Genomic DNA, 24,371 nt, shown 5'->3' with positions numbered 1-24,371 from the left:
TTCACACGTATTGTGGGTTAAAGCTCGAGACTTGCACTGAAATATGTGATTTATAGGGAAAGCTCAATGATACGCAAATTCAATGGGGGTGTAGCTTTAGTTTTTCCAAGGGGGGGCTATTTATTAATGTGGTTAAGTAATGCAAATAATACAATTGTTAAAGAACTTGTTTAAATAGATATTTTGAACGACCTAATGAATTGCTGGTGCCAGTCCAATTAGTTTGTAGACTATATCATAGGTCGTATAGTAGGCGCCCAGGAAGATCTCGCCCAGAATCAACAAGGAGTTGCCGTTCATGCTGGTGAATCCCGAGACACAAGTGTTTCCATATCGGAGCACATAGTCGCTGGACTTCAAGGGGAACTTCCTGCGCGCAATGGTGAAGACAATGTCCGGAAGATCGCCGATCGAGGAGCAATCCACTAAAAAGACTCCATTCGAAGCCGTCGGGTTGAGAACTCTCAATATTTGGTTGATGGTATCTAGGACTTGCTCTGGCACAACAATTAGGGAAGTGCCTACATCGAGTATAGCCTCGCAGTTCTCACAAAACAGGATACTGCCAGTATCCTGCGTTGGAAACAGGCACATAGGTCAAACACCCGCTGTAGAGACCCGAATCCGATCCTCCCAGGATCAGCTCCCCACCGTTAATGGCATTTGTGCCATTTCTATTCAAGTAGATCGAAAACACAGACCGGTTTACTAGGCCTTGGGCCATTAAGTTGTAGAAGGGTGGGGTGATACTATTAATGGCTATGCTGGCAAACCCCAATCCCAAAATTCCATCGAGCTGGGACTTCAGAAATGCGGTCTCTGGTGCATTGGTGATTTCGGCGAAGATCTGATTTTTAATGGAGTATCCGGCGAAGTTCACCGTGTCCTGGGACTGAAAGCCGGAGAGTGCAATGGGTCCTTCCTCTGAATTGGAACCGTATGCAATATTGAATTCGGTATTGATAGCCCTGTAGGTTGTGGAAGCACTTGAGTTGTACTTTATGCGATTGGCACAGGGTGCAACCGAGTCTGGACACTTGGATGACAGCACCCAGAGATTCGCCGAACCCGTGTCGATCAGGACTTTCAAATCCTGCGGCGGATTTCCGAATCCTAATGTGGTGTAGTACTCCGTGTTGTATAGATTTTTCAGCGTTGCGACTTTTGATCCTGGGTCCTTGGTATCCGTTTTCGTAGTAGCTTTTGTATCATCAACCTTCAACTTGTGTTTGATGGAAAGGGTCTTCAATTCGTTCTTTATGTTGTCCTCAATTGGTTCAGGATTCTTGTGCAATCCAATCCTAACACGCTTCCTGGCCTCCGCTTCAAAGGCCAAGACAGCTAAAACTGTTAGCCAGAACAGCAATAACTTGAAATGGTTCCACCTGACCCTCATGGTCTGCGATTTTGATTTGCCCATTGAGGCCTATTCGGTCACGTATTTATAGCTCAGCAGCTTGACTGGGCTTCGTTCTCTGATATGACCGCCAATTGTGCAGCTGAGCTTCATTTTCACACCATTTAGCCAAGAATTTCACACGCGATAACGCAGGGCATGCTTCCATTCGAACATATTTTGGGGTGTTGACAATCATGTATTATGCGTGTAGTTAATATACAGTGGGTCCAAACGCTTTTCGAGCAGGCGAAATAGTTAGCTTGGGTCAATTTCTATACGCTCATTTGTTATTCAATTGTATACGATTTATTTTTTTGTATTTTTATAAGCAAGGTAATCCTAGAAAGTATGTCGATTGTTCGTTCGTTAAAGGTCTAGGCCAGAGTGGCGAAACCCACGCGGTTCTGACCGAAATCGAATTCGGAGTAGTACTGACCCAGGAAGACGTCGCCCAGGATCCAGAAGCCCGTTCCGATATCGGTGAAGGTGGACATGCAGGTGGTGTAGTTGCCCTCGGTATAGGTTTGGATGTAAACCGAGGGGGGCAGGTAGAAGTTGGTGCCACCGATGTTGATGGTCAAAACGGGCAGGGAGGAAACAGTGGAGCAGGGCACGTAGTATTCGCCCTGGATGAGAACGCCTCCAATCAGGTTGTTCAGCTGGATGTAGGCTGCCGAAGGAGCGGCGATCAGGGAGGTTCCAGTATCGGCGATTGCCTGGCATCCACTCGAGATCACGGTTCCATTCCAGGTGATGTTGTTCACAGAGAACTGCCAGTAGCCCTGCTGGGTGACGGGTGTGTAGGTCATCTCACCGGCGATGAGGTTCTGGTCGGTTCCACCCAGGGTCAGCTGGCCACCCTCCACGGCAGAGCCATTCCGTGCCAGGTAGAAACCAAAGACTGGCTCATCGATAAGACCTTCCTCGTAGAGATTGTAGAACGGCGGCACCACGTTGTCCTCGGCGATTTGCTGGTAACCCATGCCCAGGATGCCATCGAACGCCACGTCGGTGAAGCTGGCTCCCGGCTGGGAAACCGCCTCTCCGAAAGTCTGGTTCGCGATGGCCAAGCCGTTGATGGTCACCGTATCCATGGCCAGATAGCCGGAGACACTGCCTGTTCCGTACTGGATGGAGAAGTTCTGGCCGCTGGACACGAAGGTGGAGGAGGCACTAGAGTTGTACTGGTTGTGCTGCTGGCAGGCCACATCCGTGGACAGGCACTGGGAAGATGGCACCCACAGGTTGGCCGAACCCGTGTCGAAGACCACCTTGAAGTACTGCTCCGGGGTGCCAATGCCAATCAGGCCGTAGTAGTACATGTTCATCGAGTTGCCCAACTCCTCGGATGTGTAGTCGTCCGAGGGTTGGCTGGGATAATCGTATCCGTAGTCGGGCTGCACGTAAATCGGAACTCCATCGTCGTAAATGATGACTACGTCCTGCTGGTGGTACTTCTGCTTCAGGGCCTGGATAGCCTGCTTCCGATGCTGCCGAGTGTTCTTGTGATTCTGGTTCTTGTGGATCTTGATGCGGTGGATCTCAGCACTGACCAGCGCCAAGATGGTCAACAGGACTAGCCACTTCAGCATTATGATTTAATGAGAACTCTGAGCTTTTCTAACAAAAGATATTGTGCTGCCCTCTTTATCGTCTGGGGCTAGACTGAAGAAAAAACATCAGACACCGCCTTATATATGGTCGGTGATAAGTCCAAAACTGTCCCAAAGAAAGATATCAAACTTGATCGATGGTCCTTATCCATTCTGGCCTTTGTTTACACGGCCTGGTGTCGTGCGTAACATATAGAAACAAAAAGCAATTAAATTCAGCCTTTGGGATTTCTGATAAACTTCGCTATAAATCGTCGTTTCTATGAAAATGTCTGGGAAGTAATTGCATATTTTGCACCAAATTGATAATAAACTTTGGTTTGTTGTAAACAAATCAAGTGCGGCGCATATCTGGTTAACACCCTTTACAGACAAGCTACGGTTTCCGGTTCCCATAACCATTATATTTATTTTGACAGTCGATATAAATGCCTATCCAGGAATCAACAATCATGAATATTATCTACTAGAAATTAAGAACAAAATCTTAATGATAGTATTACCTATTTGGTCGAATTATACATTGCGGATTCATATTTGCTTAAACTTTGGGGGCTATGCCAACTAATTTGAGACCAAAATCGAACAATGTGAAGACGGCTCCGAAGAACACATCACCGAACACCCAGATGTTGTTCAAGTCTTCTCCATCATCATTGGTTTGGGCTCCATTGCAGTCGGAGAGACTAGAAAACCCGGATACGCAGGTTCCACTGTAGTTGAGAATATAGTCGGACGGGTTGAGAGTAAAGTCCTTCCATCCAATATTAAAGACGATCTTGGGCAAACGAGGCACCTTGTTGCAGTCGATGATATAGGCACCGTCCTTTCTATCGGTTTCCTTAATGCCCAGTTTTTTGTTTATGATTTTCAGAGCAGGGCACGGCACAATTATCAAGGAGGTTCCCACATCGAAGATGGCCTGGCAGTTGGAGCAGAGCTTCTTGGACCCAATCTCAACTTGGCCCACGGTGATCTGCCAAAAACCCACTTTGGAAACGGGCACGTATGTCAGGCAGCCTCTGTAAAGAGTGGGATCCGATCCTCCGAGCAGCAATACGCCACCATTACTGGCATCCGAGGCGTTTCGGTTGACGTAGAGGGAGAAGATGGGTTCGTCGATGAGTCCCTGTTCCAAAATATTGTCCAGAGGGGTCTTTACTCCATTCACGGCGATTTCGGAGGATCCGAGACCAATGACGCCATCAAAATTCGATCGTTTGCATAAGACCCTAGGCACCGAGTTTATTTCGGCAAAGGTCTGATTCTTAATGACCAGATCTCCTAAGGTAAAAGTGTCAGTGGAGAGGATTCCCGTAAGGACATCCTGCGATGCGAACTGTATCTGAAAGGGGGATCCATTGGCCTGATACGTTTGCGACTCACTGGAACTGTAGCCATTGTGGTGCAAACAGAACTGTTTCACTAAGTCCGAGGAGTAGACCAGCAGATTCGCTGAGGCGGTGTCCACCAGAAGGGTGACTGGCTGCGACTTGGGCGTCCCGAAGCCGGCGGTAACGTAGTACTCGGTGTTGTGGGAATTGAACAGGTTGTCTTTTGCCACGGATGTCTGAGATACAGATATCGAGGATATCGCCACATCGGTGGAGGTCGGGCTCAGTTTTTCCTTGAGTCTCAGCTTCTGGTTGTGGAAGCTGCTCAGTATTTTGGTGTGGTTCGTTTCCCTGTGCAGATTCAGTTGCACGGACTTTCGCCATCTTCTGGATTCCACAAGACTGTGGGCCAGGCACCAAATCAGCACTAAGGTCAGTGCCAGTGCGAGTTTCTGCGAAGACTGCATCGTTCGGCGGCCTCACTTTGGCCCTAAATCGAAAAGAGGTCACGTATATATAGGAAACTTCGGTCAAATTCCATTTTAATCAGGTTAGCTTGGGGTATTTTCGTTTTGTTGCTTGAGGCTCAAGTCAACCCAATAAAATTGGCTTGCCACGTGGGCGGATGTTGGCTATTTTTACGTGACTTAATATTTTTATTGTTTTATAATATTTGTTGAGTAAATACTTCAATTTAGTTTATTAAATATGTTTCATCCGGTTGTAAGCTGATAGAAGCGCCACCTAGGCGGGAGATAACGCAAACTGTTGCTGTAAACGTCGGCACGTAGAAAGTCAACGTAAAATATAGTTCTACATGACAGTCTACTAGTTCCGAAACTTACCGATGCTTGGCGCTTTAAAATTCGTATAAAGTTTTCGCGCTCACCATTCGAATTTTAAAAAGATATTAATTAAAATTGGCCTGTTTATTAAAAGGCTGCATTTTTTTGAACTTTCATTTCTAAAATTTTAAATTACTTTAAAATACAACAATAAATTAACATTGCTAATACATTTGTATTAACATAAAAGTTTAACTTTCGTCTTTCCGCCATTTAATAACATTAATTAAATCACTCTCAAAAATTCCACCCATAAAATCAATGGTTAAAATAAAAAGTTTTCAACTGAATGAGCGAGGAACTGCCACATCCTTTCGCTGACTTTCGAGTTGACCCAAGCCCCTAGAAAACTGGCAGTCAAATCCCTTTCCCTTCACCAATAATGAATGCAAACGAAAGTGATTGCAAAAGTTTCTAGAGACGCCCGACCGCCCAACCACGCCTCATTTACCCACCGAAATAAGCCAAGTTTTATTTGCTAATTGCAGCAAAAGTGTAGCCAAGGCAGTGTTTCTGCCCACAGCCCGCAACTCGGGAGAAACTTCGATTCCCATTGAGTTCCTTCGACTATTTCTATCACTACTTATTGTAAAAACAGCCCTTGGCGGTTACAAAGATTGCAAAATATTTTAAAAACAAAAAGAGTGGGCTATACCCTTAAATGCTCTTCCGATAATGAAATATTGTTCCTAGTTCACATTTAATTTTAAGATCTTGCAGCAAAAGTAATTCCCAAAAATGTGGAAAAAAGAGCCTTTCGTGCGGGGTTTTAGGGGGTGAAAGTTGACTGCCAACGTTTTTCCGCAAATTTCTTTGCAAGTTTTTCCGCCGTCCTAACATGAGTAAGTTTCCGGGTGTGAGGAGCCATGTTGTAATTGAATTTGCGTCAAGTTCCATTAAGTGGCGTAAACTTTTGGCCTCTGGAATTGAACTTGGCTCACCGCATGTGCATTTTTCATATGTTTATCGCACAGTTGCGATATATTTTCCGTTTTCCCTCTGTTCGATTTCGTTCGATTCCGTTTGACGACAAGTTTCGGATGGGGAAGGCCAAAAAGTGAAAAGCAGGAAAATACAGAAAAGAAAAGAACAGAAAAGCCAAGATAAGTCTGGGCTGTCAGTCACAGGGTCGCATATGTGCGGTTATCAATGAAGCATTAAATTGTTTCTGGCATTTTACAATGGCATCTCATCTGCCGAAAACCCCTACTTTTCATTTAGGACCCTTGTAAATCACATGAAAATCAAGCCCAGTCCTGGCCATCACTACTATAATCAACTATACGCAACTGATTTCGTATGCAGGACCACAAAGTCCACTCTGAGTGGAGTCCATTTTGCAGGTTTAATTTAGCATGACGAATTTATGCATTTTATTTCGCCAAATGCATTAAATTGTTAATGTCTGCCGTTTTGTTAGGATCGAGGGAATGGGTCACGGGCTCTCCTATCCCAAACACGGTATTTTGGGGTCACAGCTGCCGCCTCGCTGCGTGATTCGACATCAAATATTAAGAATGTCTGCGTCAGCTGGTGACATCTTTTTTCGCCACACTTGCCACTCGCTTTTTATATTTTATCACTTTGCACCCTCTTGCCGCAAAATCAGATGTGTGCCACAACAACTTTCAAAGTAATATCATAGAAGAATCGAACAAGTGTTTGTCCCAGGCATCCTTGAAATGGAGTTGTCAATTTTAAATTTATATTTTTTATAGTCATAAATCATTCTGTATGGTTTATTTTAAAGCATGGCAAACATGTTTTCCCATTCAATAGTAACGTGTTTGTAAATTCCCTAAAAAATATCTGATTGTTATCTGGTAATCGTTATAATCTCCCAAGCCCACTCCATAGCAAAACCTATCAAAAGCCAATTGTCAGCTCGGATTCCATGCCATTTCATTCAATTCTCAGTCCAATTAAGCGATTCACCCAAAGGCGGAATATGTTCATGCAAAACAATTTATCAACTTGTCAACATATTAAATGAAGCTGGGTTAAAGACTTGGCTGGTGATTTGCTCACCGCCAAAGCCCCACTCCCGAAAACCACCTCAACCCCATGGATCCATCCCCTTCAATCCGTCAATTCAATGACGAAACTCCAATAATATGCCAACTGCCAATATTGCGTATACGTAGCGTTGTGCGTCCATTGTTCCCGAACCGAAATGTTTTGCTAGCTGGGATTTGTTTAGCAGTAAGCGGAAATAGTTGTAGGCCAATACGATGGGGGCTGGGGTATGGTCTATGGATTTTGGGGGGCATGTTGTATATGTTGTTGAAGTTTATATGCAGGATAAACTGTTCAGCCAACTGACGTACACAGCATGTCCAGATTTCAGCAGACAGGAAGGGGAGAGGGGCCAGTCTGCCATAAAAGCAAATAACTGTCGTGTGTGTGCAGTTGGGTGTGTGTTTTAGTTAACTGAACTATGTAGTTGCTGTAGTGTCTGTGCCTCGACACACGCAGTACAGCACCCAGCATATATAGACATATATATCTGCTAATATGTTTGTCCATCAATTGTCCTGTCCAAACTGCTCCCGAACTGAACTCAAAGCCAGTGCAAACATGCTGTAGTCCAAATCCTTGCCTGCTCTGCGGTCGGGGTCAAGTCAACATTTCCGTTCCGAGTCAGTTAATAAATATTTTTATGCCACGTCAACGAGCAGAGTAAATACGGCGTAAAAAAGACGTCGTCACAATTTATATGTATGGTAAATATATTTCAAAACGATCTTTGTTCGAGCTGAGCAGCTGTTGCATTTCTCCCAAGTTGTTTGAGGTCTTTTCCCAATGTGTTTATTTACTTGTTTGTGGCCTAGACGAGGGCCACGTCTTCAGAGCCAAGTTATATGTACTGTTTTCATTATTGGAGGCCTGTGCAGTGGCCAATGTTGTGGATAAACAAGGCCACCACTGAATAGAAATCTCAATTAATTGGACGCCGCTCTGAATGCGAGATCCAGGTTTGGACAAAGGAAACAGGCTCTACTATTCGATTGTAAATGGGTACAGAGGTCTATCAACTCTTAAATGTCACCTGCCTGCCATTAGTATACGTTATTTAAGATCAATTTTCATAAGGACTTCGCCGCTCTCAACTATTTAGGTCAATTTAACATCGACGGGAAAAGTTTTTAAATTGGTTACATTTGCAGGGCCCATAACACAAAACACGCCCTCCCAATAAACTGGAGAACCCCAAACCAGCGGAATCGAAAACTCTCTGGAGTGAAATAACTCAGGCCACGATGACCCCCAACTGCTGGGTTATCCCCAAAATGGAAATGCCACCGGAAAATCTCTGAACACATGTTTGGCGAAGGTGGGAGTGCCACGCCTCCGTACAAGGATTTTCCGAGGCTAAAAGTGGGAGGTGGTCGTCTATTAAGGTTTGACATTAGCATGAAAAACGCATTTTTCTTCTAGAGCAAACAATGAAGAAAAGTCCGGGATGGAAAATGGCTGGGAAAAGGGAAAATGCTTTAAATAACTTTTCGGCAAAGTTGCCATTGCCATTCTTATAAAGGTGACAAAGGCATTTCGATTTCGAGAGTTCGATATCGTTACGCCTCTGATTGAATCAAATTGTTAGAATTTATTCCTTGCCCCACCACCCAATAAAGTTTATTGTGTTTCTCTTTTGGCATATTTATGCAATTGAATTGTTTACATTGAAATAACGATTCCGAAGGGTTCGAAAGTTTGGGAGTTCTTGCATGTGCTATTGGCAGCTTAAAAGCTTTTTCAGGCCATCAATTTTGCAGAGTTTGCTGACATCCAAAAGTCAGGCGACATTGATGAATTCGAGTTCAATGGAGGCGATATTTTGGTTGGCAAATTGTGACATATAAGAGCAAAAATACTTAAGGTTAAAGATAAAGAATATCTTGAATTTAAAAAGCAGCTTAATAAATGGATTCCCCTTGTCAATTCCCAAATATTAATTTTTAATGTTTCCCTGGATTAAAGGAACGCGTCTGCCGCCCTCTGATAAGCGACAATCAAAGCTTAACCCACAGACTTGGCCAAACTCATGCGAAATCCTTATCAAATCCCAGCCAAGAACAAAGGCCACAGTGATGCAAAAAGTTTGCCTCGTCTCGGCCTGATAGAAACTTTTAGCCAGCAACTCGCTTTTGGCCCATTGACAAAAGTTGACATATGCAAAAATAGGGAAACGAGAGCCAAAAAATATATATAGAAATTATCAGCACATCTATCTCAGGGGAAGACGACTGGGAAGTGGCAAAATGAAGCTGGAATGAAAAGTTTTGATTTATTTTTAAGCGCAAACTTTTGCCTGTCACAAAGATTTTGACAAGGGTGTGTGCCACGGAGACTCCCGAAACTGACTGAAATCGATGCAGAAAATGCTAAATCAAATCGCAAAAACGGACGAGACTGCCAGGACTTTTCCCAGGAGAAACAATGATCCAAACGAAGCCAATTGGAGAGGGAGTGACAGGGGACTTTCCCGTCCAACTTTTACTTTTCCTTCTGCCCAGATTAAACCAGCTTAAGGCCTATTAACGACCTCAAGTGACAAAGTCGGCTTCTGTTTTTAATTGCGGACAGCTGCAGTGTTAGGTGCAATCAAGCTGAAAATGAGCTGGGATATTCCAGGGCTTTGTCTTTAAGTCCCGGCCAAGTTAACAGCTTAAAGGTTCGCGACTTCAAAGATTGTTACTTAAACGTTTTTTATTGCGAATGTAATAGGTTATTTATTTCTTTCTTACCAGACTGCTAACTAAACCAAAGTCTTCACATATTAAATTGAAATCTTTGGCTGCAGCCTTTCTATTTTAAGCCAACAACTTTACCTTTTTCTCGCCCTGCCGTTTTGACAGGCAAATTTAAGCGCAATTTAATTTGCCATTTGTTAATGACAAAGCTGGCTAAAAACCAACAAAAACGGCAGTCAAGGGAAAAGTCCAAACTAAAAGCATTTCGCACACTTGCTAACTAAAAGTGCCGAAAAGAGGGGAAAGGCGAGGGTGTCAGAGTGTCTGCAGTGTCACTTGAAGTGTTGCAGTCGCCGCGCTGACAACGAAAATAAAAATTTGCCATTTTTTCGCAGGAGGCCAAAAGACTCTGGGAGCCCGCAAAGACCGTCGGACAATAAACACATGTTTCAGTTTGTAAAACGCGGGGCCGTAAAGTTGGCGAGACCCTCCCAGAATCTTCGCCCTTCTCGCCGAGTTACCTTCAGCAAAAGATACATTTATATAGCCATCTTTCAGATACCCTTACCAAAAGTAGGGGTAGTGGATGGAAGACTGAATAATATGTTTCTTACTCAATTAACCAATTCTTTGATCAGTGAATTCAATAGTTTTTAATTAATTGAAGTACCTCAAAGACTTTGATTGATAGTTAGGTACTCCTTATTACAGGGTATACGAGGAGAAGCGAAATTTGCGAGGGTAGCCGAAAAGTATCTTCGCAGTTCAGCTGCTTGTCTGTTTGTTATTGTTGTGTATTTTTTCTGATTGTGTGCGAGCACATGCCCTTTTCATTTTATGGTTCGAGAGTGTGTGCGAAGTTTAGCACGCATTTCCCTCGCAGATCCTTTATTTTCGCAGAGGAGATTACATTTGACAATGGGGAACATGTGGTACTCATAGGGCATTTGTGGAGAAGATAATGGCTAGGTAAGCCGTGTGAAATTGAACTGTGTCAGTGTCACAACAGAAATCGATTTCACAATGCCGTTTTGTGGAAATGTTTTTGGATTTAGGTGCTACGTTGGGGATTATTGCGGAGCGCATGTAGCGATCGACCTGGCCGAACGAAGGGAAATCCACATGGCGGGTATTTTTAGTGCGCACTGTAAGTAGTTTCGTCTGCGCCTCGATGTGTCTGCATTTCGCGCAGTGTCTGTGGGCCATAAACTGCGCTGGCTAATTATGGCCACTAATGAGCTTGAAATGGCACTTACCAGAAACAGTGTGTATTTAGATATTTGAATGCGCCATAAAGGCAAAACAAACAAAGGGGGAAAACTGTCTTACTCCTGCCGTTCCATTCCCAACATGCAATATTTATGGGCGGCAGCAAGTGTGAAAATGTAAAAGAATAATTCAAGTTAAAGTGGCCAAATCCAAAGCCCAACAATTGCCGTTCCACGAAATTAGCGGTAAGTTAATGAAGGCAGGAAGAAATTAAAGGAAGTGGGGAGAGCTGAGCAAAGTACCTATCATATATGTGTATTTATGTTCATTTATCGGTGTGAAATTCTTAGTTAGTGATCACTGTACCCAAAGACTCAACAATCCACCCAATATCATTGAGTTGTTCGCCTGCCTGCGTTCTTGGCTCCTCTGTTTTTCCTGGTTATTAAAATATAGCAAACAGGAGATCGGGTCCGGGGTCCTGCACTCCGAGTCCGCCCCTGTCTGCATTGTAAATTTTAATTATTTCCTACAAATGATGATTAAATTGGCCGCAGGCAACCAGCAGCCCGATATTAAATCAATAAATACAAAAATGCCGGCATGTGGGAATCCCCGCAGCCCGCAGACCCTTGATGGCCATCCTCCTCTGTTGGCCACGTTTAAATGGCAATATGTAAGGACGGCAGAGACAGTGATGACAGTTTACCGGTTTACAGTTCATTATATTGCATAAATTGACTTTATATCGGGCCGCACTAGGCACAATATTAACAAACAGCTACAGTAACAACAACGAGGACGAAAATGAAATGCCAGCAATTTACTGCCAACTGAAAATGAAATGTGCAAAAAAGGCAAACACTGGCCAAAAGCTCGAAATGGACAAAAAGTCAACAGGTAAGGCAGATTAAAAAATAACTATTGGAAAAAGACAATACTAGTAGATGCTGAGAAAGGCGATAAATAAATGTAAAGCATTTAATGCGGATTTGCTTACTTATGCAACTGATTGAACTGATGTCGGTTTGGCTATTGAGTAAATAATAAAATATATTAATTGGTTGGCCTGCAAAAACTGCATTTATGGATTCATCAAAGCACTTAGATAAAAACGTATCAACTTTTTTCTAGCTATAAAAAAAGAAATCACAAATAGGCAGGACGTATATGATTATCCCTCTATGCATCTCCCAGTTTTCTAAGCCAATAAAAAGTAACCCCCAAAAATCTTCCACTTCGAAGTATGAACAATTGGATGTACTTAGCATAGAATAACAATTTAACAAGCATTACTCGACCAGCACGTAAATGGCTACTTGAAGGACTTTCCTTCCCCTCGCCGGGAAAAAAATCTGAGCTGCAGTCATTGAGGCTTTTGTTCAGGTGACGAAATGCGACTGAAAACTACGTGAGTTGCCTGCCAAAAGCCACAAAATGAAGGCGAAAATCCGAGACGGAAAAGTTAAAAAAATCATGGGGAAAATCGGAAAACGAATACCCGAAAATCCAAAGTAACCCGGGGGTGGCACATTAAGGCGAAATCCCCAAGCGGGGATCTTGGGCCCGAAAGCCAGACAACAATGCCCAGGCTGAAGGTAAATGCAATCAATACGCGCAGACGGCACATAGCAGGTATTATGTGTTATGTATTATGTATAATGCATGATGTGCCATCATCCCGCAGCCCGAAAAACCGAGTGAGTGCCATGAAAAATCAACGCCGGGCGTAATCTATTAAATTATCCTAATTTCATCACGCACCAAATCCCTTTAGCCATGAGCCTTCGTCCTGCGTCCTTTGGCTTTTCCGCCGCGTCTGGTTCGTCTGGAAAACAATAAAAATTTGCATAATATCGGTATAATATTTTAGCATTATGTGTGCCCCACGAAAGGTGCAGAGGTGTCGAGTACTATGGCAAGAATATTCCTTTTCCAGTTTTTTGTATTTTTTGTAAAAAACGTGCGGGGCAACACATGTTGGCTACATTTTTCCTAGACACTTTTGGTTAAGTAACTGCACTAAGCGAATTTATCTTCGCCATTCCGGCGGTCTATTTGCTCGTGCCTGTTCTTTGCAGCTCGTTGGAAAAATCCACACTAATTACTTGTCTAATTACTGGGATTTTTTCCCGCCAGCCCAAGTAGATGCAATTTGTTTCGCCAAAATCTCATTTTAAAAATAGCCAAGTCAGGGAAAAAGGGCTAAAAAACGAAGTGCTTAAATGCCAAGCTGAAATGGTAATGTAGATGAATACATGGGAAAAGCCAGAATGAAAAGAGTTGAGTTAGATTAATGAAATGTGAATGAAAGGAAGGTTTTAAGTATAAATATACGTTCCGGACCATTTTTGAAATATTTGTTCTTATAATATTTCCTCTACCACAAATTGTTTCCTATCTGATTTAAGCAACATCTCAGCCAACTAAAACTAATTTCTAATCAATAGTCCCCCAGAACTCTTCCCAACCAAATTAAGATTAGGCCATCTTGCAGATTGCTGACTGTTTGCTTGCATAAATCTACAAAAATAAATGACGAAAATATTTGGCTTGGCGAAGGACTTGGCTCACACTCAAATAGCTGGCAATAATTTATCATAACTAACTCCGGAGGCGATGCTCATTTGTCAAGTCCAGCCAAGTACAATGAACTCCGAATTGCGAAATGGCCGCCAAAAAAATGTGTATTTTAGATCACAAAATGTTCTTAGGCAAATCGAAGGAGGAAGTGGGGGCTCGGGCATATGTGAGCCTGTTTGCGGTTGAGCTTTGATGGAGCAATTTTCCTGGATGCGGCAGATTCAAGCGTAAAATGAAAGGAAATTGAAATGCGGACAAATTGAATCGAGGACTGCCCGAGGGCCAAGAAATAACCCAGGCAATGGGTATGGGAATGGGAATCTATCTTGCAGCTCTATTTGTGGCTCAGTTCTGGTGTCTTCTGCTTCGTTTAACTTGCCCCCAAGTATGCAACAACTTTCGCAGCAAGTGGCACTCAATGAGTGCAATCAAATATTCAGGGCGGTGGTTGGTGGCCAACTTTGCGACTTGCCACGCCTTGATGCATAATTAAAATCCATTAAATGAATTTCTTACTCGCTTTTTCTGCTGCTATTGCTGTTGCTGCTGTTGCGAACTTTTCATTAATGAATCCAAATGAAAAAAGTTTCGAGGGCCAAGTTATTCCCATTTCGACCGAATCCGACCACTTCCTTGGCCCATTAATTTCCCATTTTGACATTTACACAATCGCAGCTCCGCCGCTTCACCGGTTGGTTGGCCACCAATGCAAATTTCATTTTGGCCATCATGAATGCCAAAGTGCAAAATTCAATCAATTTGAGCCATTTACCAAACCGTCATTGAGCGCTCGTCCAAAGTCCAAAGTCCGAGTCCGAATCTGATTCGGAATTTTAGTCTGAATCTGAATCCCGAGTGTGTGGGTGGAATTGTGTTTGTGACACACAGCTCACTAAACCATTCAAAAATATTTGCAGTGGATGTTTGTGTGCGCCAGGTAAATCATGATTGGCAAAGAGTTTTTCCCAATTAATAAACACCGAGCCATTGACTTTTGATTTGGCCAAAAATGCTTTGTGCTGCATTTTCCATCAGGCGAATTTCGCTTGTGCCAAAACCGATTTTATTGAAATACATAACTGGTTTTGCTGTCAGTTGGCTTCCTTGAACTGCCTGATGATGAAATATAAATATTTGCACAAACCGGATTGGCAGTAAATGAGTTTGATTGACGTTAAATGGAGTTATAGAAAGGTAAATAGTTTTATATAAATATATCTTTGCTTGGAAAGCTCATTCCAATGCAGAATAACACTTGCACCCATTGCGATATTTCCTTTGCGTGAATCGCATAAACAAATACAATTCGAAATGCAAATTAAGCCTAATAATCCCCCGATTCCGCCTAGGCGAAGCTATTCTAATTTACTGGAATTTAATTGCTAAAGGATTTGAAGCAAAATATTAGCGGTTGCCATTATGGTCCGGCGAGCGTGAAATTGTATGCAATCCACACCCAATTCCACTTTCAACTCCGACTCCAACTCCAATCCCGATCCCGATCCCTGTCGCCAGACCTCTGGCATGGCATTATAATGGCCCCTCGACCAATGCGATTATATTAATTAATTTGCCATCGATTGCCGTATTAGCGTTTCATTGTCTTGGCCTCCACTTGAGCGTGCCTAAGAGGATGGAACAATTGGCACAATGGACTCGCCATTTTCGGGGACGGGCAGTTACTCCTTAAATATGAATGGCAAAGTGTATGAACATTTTAAATCAGTTCAGAAGCAACTTGGAATCGGTTGCTAATGTATCACATCACAAGTAAGTAGAACGAACTTTAATAATTTTGTTCATTAATTTTTATTTCAATCACTTTACTACATTTACGTCCTCTGAAAAGCCAGAATGGCCATAAATTGTGCATTAACCCGCTCTTTGGTGCGTTAAAAGAACTCAGTATCTGCATAATCTTTCAATTGCCTGAGGTTTCCTCGTCGACGTTCTGTGTGGGATTATTCCTGCGTTTTGAAGTTGACGCGGCAGATGTTTTGTAAAATGCTAATAATTGCCTTAATTGCGCTGATATCCAAATATTTGCATTTGCGGCAGCAGCGCAGCGCATTTGAACTTTCGAGTGCCTGTCTTCGGAATCTGGATCTGAATCTGAATCCGAATCTGATTATGTTTGCCTCCGCATTTGCATTGCATTTGCAGCTCTTCCGCCTCGGGATTGATGCACTGCCTCAAGTGGACCGACGATGATGTTGATGACGACTTCTTGAAATGTTTGCTTTAATAAATGCGGAGCAAATTGTGCATTTTATGCTGCAAATGAGGCCCCGAACTGGCCGACGTTTGATGTTTGCCCCGGGCAAACTTTAATGACTCTCTGGATCTTATCAACTGGATGCACTGCGTGCGCTGCATGATGCGCCAGGTTGTGTCCCCACTTTAAAGAGCTGTGTTTGCTCAGCTGTGACGTAATTTCATTCTGCATTTCCCCGCCCCAAAGACCCCATTATATGGCTCCCTCAAGGATTAGGCGGCATGCTGACGTCTGAGATCCGAAATGATGTCTGTCAAGGACTCTCGGGCGATGATAATGTGCTCTGGCACAAACTTTGGAAACTCCCCCGCAGCCACCAGCACAGGCTTTCCCCCCAAACTTTTATGACTAGACAGTTTTTTGGGGAGTCGCCCGACTTCTGGCTCCTGGAGCTCCTGCTCGGTGATTTACTCTCCTTGTGGCCGCCCGTCAATATGCTAATAATGTAAACTCATGTGGCCGGAAATTGTTTAGCTATAAACTTTGTTTACGGCCTGCCGACATCAAATTGGCCTGACAGACGGCAGGCAAATCAGGTCTTAAATGCTAAATATTTAACTAGGCATATGTCGGGGGCAAAGTGAATGTCAAGCGGGCTTATCACTTAAGAGTGTGTTTTCCGAAAGCATCTTATCGACTTTGGCAGCAAGTTTTTGGGCCAAGTGGAGTGGAGCGAAATAATGGACTTGTGTTTGCCGTTACCAGCATTTGCAATTCGGATCCCATTTTGGGCTAGAGATGCAAAAGGGTTTTCTCTCTTTTTAGTTTAAAATGTTTTGATTATTTTCCCACATATTATTTATGATCCTGTTGCCCCGACAAATCTTGTTGTTTTCACCTGCCGACTCGGCGAATTCTTTTCTAGCTCAAAAACAAAATCAATTAATTTCATTTTTGTCTACGGCAAAAAAAATTAATGATATCTGCAGGGAAAAGTTGTTCTCAAGGATTATAGCAGAAAGTTGGGATCGACTTTGTGTAGATTTCCATGCAATTCCGGTTTACATTTTCACATCTATCAAAGTGTTTTTTCTAGCTTTTTGCAGCAATTTATTAACGTCACCTGGCACTTTGCATACTTACGAGTATATATGTATGTTTGTGTATCCATTAGTTCCCTCAAGATTTTGTTGTGTTCATTAGCCAGTCGGGTTTTTGCCATTTTTCTTCTTGTTTTGATGTTTATTCGGGCCAGGCCATTTGACACTTTTAAGGATTTGCCGAGTTTGACATGCGTAACGCCATTAAATTTATCAATTGCCCAACTCGCTCAGGAGCTCGTGTCCCCTGTCTCTTTCCCCCGCAGTCCAGCTGTCTCTTTCGCCCCGCTGGCTGACACCTTTTGTGGCTGCTGCTCTTATTATTTTTTTATTTGCCATTACAGAATTTACAACTTTTTTCAATCAGCAGCGCAATTCGCGAAGCGACGCGTGGCATGGGAGCACTTGATTTTGATTATTTGCGGTGGCGGGGAAACTTCGGATTTTATTTTCCTGTTGCCAATATAGTGGCACTTTATCATTCATTAGAGGGTTCAAGCGAAACTTGAAAAATAATGAAGGAAACTGTTGATAGATTGGGAAATCAAGGGGTTTTTCCGAGATAAATTATTTTAACAGCATCTTAGCTTATCTTAAGTGCAGGCCTTAGTTGGACTTACACTCTCAATCTTATGGAAATATATAAGTGGACTTTGAAGGAAGCAAAAGAGCATTTTATAACCGATTTTTACGATTTTGTTTATTATAATTTTATGTAGCAGGAACACACGTTTTGGTCCAATAAATCGAGGCTTCCTTTTATGGTTATGACTTTGTCGCAGGTGCGCTTAACGCAAACCAATATTGCGGCAATAACGTCGAAATGAATAAACATAAATAAGCATAAGTAAACACAAATTCAAGCCAAACACTTTAAGACTGCACCGATTCCGATTTCGGCCAACAAACGGCGACCGCAAGCTGACAGGAATTTTCACTTTTATGGCCAACATTTAACAGGCCATGACACGGCGGCAAGTTTTTCATCATCAATTTGGTTTATGGCCCGGAATGGCTGCCACATGGAACGCAGCCACTTGTCATAACACGGCGGTGAGTTACCGTTTTGCTAAAACATTTACCCATGCCATCAGCCGGAAAACAGAGACAACGGCAAAAAGGAAAACAGAATGCAGCAGGCCAACTAGAGATGGCAGGAAATGCGTGGTGGAAAAATCTGCGCCAAACTAAATCATGCAGCAATGGTAAAGAAATAACTATCACACTTATAGTTTCAATTCGAATGTATATAAATCTCGTTGCAGGAGATGAGTTCTATTGCAGCACACTAAATTTAATGTTTCTACGAACTAGTACCATCTCTAGATCTATTGCCCCATCTCACTCCCTCAGAGCGAGAGAGGAACACAGAGGCTGGGCATTGTTGTTGGCACTTTGCTAACATTTTCACACCCAAGACAGTGGAAAACGGCGGACCAGGCCAAAAGGCAGCTCAGCTGGACAATTTGTCTGCGAATTCGCGAGGTGCCACAGAAAAGGGTGAGGAGTGGGTTTCCCGGGGGCGGCGGAGGGTCTTTCGGTTGCATGTCCACGATGGCGTGTAACTGGTTTGTATCTTTTTGCAGCTATTTCTCTTCGTTTCCCGCTTCCCTGCTGAAAAGTGTCATGCCCCCCGAAAGAGTTTCCTCCTCTTCCGCTGTCCGATTTTGTCAACATTATTCAAGCATAAACATGGCCCAAACCAAAGCGATGACGAACCCAAAAGGGGCTAAATTGTTGCAAGAAAGGGAAAAGGCGCACGGTGGAAACGTGATGCCAGCCAAAGTGCTGCAAATGGTGCAAAATGCTTGAAACAAGCATTTAAACGTCGTTAGGTTTGTTCAAATCAAGATAAATGGCGATAGGACATGTGACCAGCCGAAGGACTGGATCCACAGGCCGCTTTTTTGGGGTGGTCCGAAAAGGACGAAAATTGGGCAGGTTCAGGTGAGAATCCGGTGTCCTCCTTCATTTGTTTGCTCGTTTCGCAACGGACAATCAGCGCCCCAATTATAATTTTTCCATGTTCCTTTTTAAGGAGACGATTTTCCAGGTGGCATTGTTAAAAGTTTAAATTTAATTTATAATAGGAAAATCCTTAAGGGTAAAAATTCAAAATAGATATAATAATTTTAATTTGCATTAAAATACAAGTGCCAGCGGCTTTAAGTTAAATTGCATTAAAAGTCACTTTAGCCTGTCAGCTAACCCAATTTATTTGCAATTTAACCAGACCACTTGGTCATCAATCTCCTTCCCCGACTTGGTCCTGCAGTCTTTAAGCCCCGAAGATTGCTATTCAAACGGAATGCTTAACATTTGCCCATCCAATTAGGCCAAGAATGGCGTATCGGGTGCCCAAATCCTGTGCCGTCCTTCCTTTTGCCCAGTGGCTTCTATTTTCCCACCCGATCTCTCCGCTGCAGTAAAATCCACACAGCGAGTGGCCTCGACTGCGCTAAATGCATCACGTATTGGGTTTTGACATAAACGCTTGTCCTCGTTAGCGCCGCATCGTGTTCCGCCCTCCCGTAACCCGGATGCCCATGGCCCCCACTTCGCCACCTCTCCAGTTCCACCCACTGGGATCCTCGAACCGCCTGCGGTGGCAAGGCAAAAGTTTTACAGCCGGGCGGGAACAAAGGTGCAAACTGAGGTACCAAAACTTTCAGACAAGTAGTAGGCAGCATGTTGATAAATTGCCTCGGCCTTAGCCCGCGCCCTCACGCTGTCGGATTTTATGCAAAAATCATTTCAAAAAGTTGGAGCTCAGCTGGGAGCAGCTCGAAGCGACTAGCTGGATACCCAGTAGTAACTGCAATTATTCTATGAATGTATATATAATGTTCTGATGTAAGCCAAGCTGGCCATGCTTAGTAACTGAGTCGTTAGGCAAAGGTTGATCACATTTGCCATCTGAAGTATCTAGGGTACTCATGGGTCTCTAATGTCGCATTCCAGGACCCTCGGAGGCACACCAAGCCGAGGTGGATGTGAAAAGTTAGCCCATTCGAAGACACTCCCAAGGAAAAAAGTAGAGATGGAGTCTCGCTTCGATTGAGATCCCCTGAGTGTTGACTGACGGCGCTGAAATAATGCGGCCAATAAATGTCAATGCAATGAGTGGAGGTGATGGCCAAGGTGATGGGAGGGAAGTTGCCTTTCATGTATTCAACTGCGTTTTGTGTGCATTAAATGGCAGTTAAAGTGGCAACACGCTTCGTTTTCGTTTGAAGTCGTCGATGGCTCGCCGTTGAGGGGTTGATGCATTTGATGATGATCTTGCAGCTGGCTGCTTCGCAGTGCATCCTTCAAACGTCACCTCATCTCACCTCACTTCACATGCCATGCATTATGCGTTTATAAATAATTCATACCTCGGAATGAAGGAGTGAAGCCAAACTCCTTGTGAGTCATATTTTTGGGAGCCGTGCAAAGACAGCTCTCGTATAAACAATGTATGCATATCTGGCTGTGTACCGATTTACTCATTTGCATTCAATGAATGGCCAGAAGATGAGCACGAATCCATTGTGAGTGTCGCTGTCAGTTTGGAGCACACTCGCAGACTCAGATGCCACCGACATTTGCATACTGCCACTTGACGAAATACTTATCTGGCCAAGGAATGGCAAATCAAATTGTTGGCAATTTGCATACATCATATGTTAACAGGGCACACATATCGCAGATAAATCAATTCCATCGCAGTCCCAGACTGACAGCCTCGATTGGTGGTTAAAACGAAATGGAGCCATCATCATTATCGCCGATGTGGGTTCGATTAGGCCCGGTTGTGCTTGAGTTTCAATGGCTTTCTGTCAGTGCCCGGGGATCCTTGCCTTTTTATTTTTAGCTGCATTACCATATTGGCGTACAATATTCAAAATAATTCGTATATTTGAAAATGCTAAATGAAATGTTGTGTATTTGCTCGATGACTCAATAATGTATTTACCTTGAACACATTTTCTTCTTGGAGCGCTAATAAAATATTTGTGTGTAATATATTATGCACATAAATCCCCAGCGGAATGCCCTAATTTATGTCTTTCCCCGCATTGTTTTCCCTTGAACTAATATCGCTTATCACATTTATCATGAGCACTTGGCGGCGGCCTCTTTTCTTCAAGGCAAAAAAAACGAAACGAAGAATTTGCGATAACGCCAATTTGCATAATGTGCAAATCATAATACGAATTTCCCGCCCATCTGGCCCTCCCTCCTCCATGTGTGTGGGCATAAATATGGCAACATTTGCTACAGACAACGCGGCTGCCTCCAGATAAGTTATCACGGAATCGGAAGGGAGTCGTCGGAAACCCAATGCTAAAATGCACACACGGCTCCATCCTCCATTCCCCCTCCTCACTTTCCATCCTGGAGTGGAAAAGTTGCCAGGAAAAGCTCAACAATCTGGCTGCTTACATAGAGAAAAACATTAATAATAACATAATATTACAAAGGGAGAATTTTCCATCAGGTTATTGCAGTTTAAAAATACTCATTCAAACAAAATTCTATACTTAAGTCATATTATTAATTTTTCATAGTGCACTCACTTTTGTCTTTTGTGAATCAGCCGACAAATGACAGCCCACTTTTAAGTAGTTTTAGCCCAACCATTTTTACTTTCTTGCATTTTTGCTCGGCAAAATGTTGCCACAGTTGTTCAATTTCAATTCGGAACTTTCTGACCATGTTGCAAGTGCGGCAAGTTGTTGCATTGTTAAAAGTCCTTCTACATGTGTCGGCCCAACTGTCTGTGGGAGTTCGTATCTGATTTTGTACCAGACAAATTTGGTAGAAATTTAAGATTAGAAGTACGTTTATATATAAGCCCTGTTTTTAAATTCAGCTGCAGTAGAGGAGATCCTTTTAATGAAGTACATTTTAAAATAAAGCATCTATGTTGGCATACAAAAATCATTATTTATTTACCACTTAATTCATAAAGGTGCTTTGATTGACATTCTTAGCTCGACCAAAGGTGTTTGGTTTTTTGAGTTCGCTTGCAACTGCCCCGTAGTAACCCCAAAAACAATTCCAATTTATCCCTTTTCATTCCCAGACACATCATCAATTCAAAAGCAATAGCTCAAAAACAAAAATCCAGCAATCATATGGACTGCATTTTCATAGTTTCGCTTTTCCTTTTCTTGGCAATTTCATTTTCCAAGAAATTCCATTTACACTCGAGAGCTTTGTTCTGGTTACGGTGGAAATGCGAATCCGAGTGGGAATGGCATTGGCAATGGCAATGTCATGACGAATTTGGCAGTGATAAATGTAGAACCCCCTCCGAAAGCCGAAAACCTGGTGCCATGTGGAAAATCCCAAAAAGTGTTTGGGCTATTTATGCGCAGGTAGCCGAAAACACAAAAACAATGAAGAAAAACTCAGAGTTTAGCACTGGGAGAAATGCGTAGTGCATGCTTAAGAAAGTATATTAAAGCTTGTATCAAAACGGCCATCAAAAGTAAATACGCGAATTCTTAAGCATCATTTTGCGGCGACTTTTGCATTGATCAATTAGCAAATCTTTTTGCTACAAGCAATTGTAGTTTAGATTTATAGAGCCAACTGTGATACCAAATAGTTTTTCCTCTGCATGGCCTGACAAACTACTCGGGTAAGATGTGGATTCTGGTCTGGATCGGTTGGGTCTCGGTGTTTTATGCATGAAATGCCAAAACGAATGCCACACCAGCGGTCGGGGGGACTGGCTGACTGCTGACGCCTTGATGCATGGTTCAAGGCAATGTCAGCGACAGGAAAGGATTGGAGTTGGGGAGCTGGAACTCGAGCTGCGACTCAGACTGAAGCCCGGAGTCAGGCACACTCCCAAAAAATGCGCACACCGAACTGCCGGCGGGCATTTTCGAGATTCAAGTGATGCTATTGAAATTCAGCTACAGCGTTGCTAATTTGTATTTTAAAATATGCGCAATTATAACATCCCAACAATGCATTCAGTGGTGTGTAAGTCTTCATGTTAAATAAGCCGAAAAGGGGTGCAGCAGAAAGCGATGTCACAACAGCAGGCGAAGGAGGCGGCAGTGACGTAGAGCGCAGAGGAGGCTTAGGGGGTTCTACCCTTAAGTGTTTTCCGATACCCTCGAAGGTGTGGTCTTCAGGGGTATACCGATTCGATTTAAATCAAGCCATTGTAACTGGCAATAAGTAGTCTCGTTGCTAAACAGACAGAATATACAGAACTAGGGTATCATGTGTTCGTTTCTCCACCCTTAAACACAGCTCCTTCTCCTGCTGAGCCCGCTGTTCCGTTGTTGTGGCGTGTGTGCCCCGCTCTCCCGGTTTTGAACTTATGAAAAATCATTAAAATTATTACATTTGGCTTGCCGACACCTTTTTGCCCGCGTGCCGGGCAGAAAGACAAACGATACAGCGTTCCGAGGGCCGATTCGTGACATTTGTGCGGGGATTAGACCCACAACTGTCACACATTTCCCGACTCGAATTACTATGATTAGCATAGCGTTCGCGCTCTTCGTCCTTGAGGGTGGGGTTTCACATTCCCACCCTCCGCTGAAAAGTCGGGGATCTAGTGCTGTTTATGGTCAGCTCAGCAGCTGCGATTATCTGCCTCAATGGACGGCAGTTTGTCAGGCTTCTGGTTCGTAAGCCCCGAAAGATATTTCTTTCTTACCGAATCTCCGGCGGCTGGTCCTAATGGCAAATATTGCCCGGACATTATGCAAATATTTGCACCGACTAATGATGAAACGTGCCTGGAACAATCTGCTCGTTATGTTGGCGATATAAAAGCGCAATGAAAGCGAAAGGTGTTGTGTCCCGGCTTGATTAAAAAATATCTTACGAGATTCCCGGGCCTAGGCCAAGTACAAGCCCAAGGAAAGCATCTGGAGACTCTGCAAATTGGGTTCATACATATTTAATTGGTTCCATCAAGGGGGAGATGGCGATAGCAGCCTTGCCATTGAAGTCCTCGTATGAAAGGAATTCCTTTCGTGCTCAAGGGTAAGTACTCCTGTCGAAGATAGCAAGATGGAGTAGGAATGCATATAGGAAAGAGCTAAGCTAACCATAAAAGTATATATCTATGTTTAAGTCATTTAAGGAATATATAAGTTGATATATCATAACTTAGTTGTTTCCCACGATTTCGAAATTATTTATACCATCCTTCGAATACTTGAACTTGCGCGCTGCTTCCGCTGCTCTCAACACTTTGTGCAAATGATTGTTTGCTTTCATTATGCATATATATGCATAAACCTTCGGGCGATTTCGGTGGTCGTTGTCATTTATCTTTTCTGGAAAATCATCAGCGCAGGGCGATCATTAAACTTCTCGCACTCAGCGAAACCGAAACGATCTTGATGGCGATGGCTGTT

General features: G+C 43.2%; 3 protein-coding genes across 3 annotated transcripts; all 3 read right to left on the bottom strand.

Annotated features, from left to right (window-relative positions):
- Window positions 1–95: 95 nt before the first annotated feature.
- Window positions 96–1,442, bottom strand: LOC6730578 (cyprosin). The gene is given in 2 exon segments (XM_002077721.4): window positions 96–556; window positions 558–1,442. Coding segments are annotated over 2 exon segments (1,227 nt in total). The 5' UTR covers window positions 1,421–1,442; the 3' UTR covers window positions 96–192.
- Window positions 1,443–1,668: 226 nt separating this feature from the next.
- Window positions 1,669–3,087, bottom strand: LOC6730577 (lysosomal aspartic protease). Its single transcript, XM_002077720.4, has one exon. It carries the CDS (start codon window positions 2,989–2,991, stop codon window positions 1,774–1,776), a length of 1,218 nt encoding a protein of 405 aa, XP_002077756.1. The 5' UTR covers window positions 2,992–3,087; the 3' UTR covers window positions 1,669–1,773.
- A 307-nt stretch (window positions 3,088–3,394) lies between these two features.
- On the bottom strand, window positions 3,395–4,843 carry LOC6730576 (aspartic proteinase oryzasin-1). The gene has a single exon (XM_002077719.4). It carries the CDS (start codon window positions 4,811–4,813, stop codon window positions 3,554–3,556), a length of 1,260 nt encoding a protein of 419 aa, XP_002077755.1. The 5' UTR covers window positions 4,814–4,843; the 3' UTR covers window positions 3,395–3,553.
- Window positions 4,844–24,371: the final 19,528 nt, after the last annotated feature.

This window comes from Drosophila simulans, chromosome 2L (assembly GCF_016746395.2).
Source record: "Drosophila simulans strain w501 chromosome 2L, Prin_Dsim_3.1, whole genome shotgun sequence".
Lineage (NCBI taxonomy): Eukaryota > Metazoa > Arthropoda > Insecta > Diptera > Drosophilidae > Drosophila > Drosophila simulans.
The sequence above is the reverse complement of the archived record's forward strand: the minus strand, read 5'-3'. Positions and strand labels throughout refer to the sequence as shown.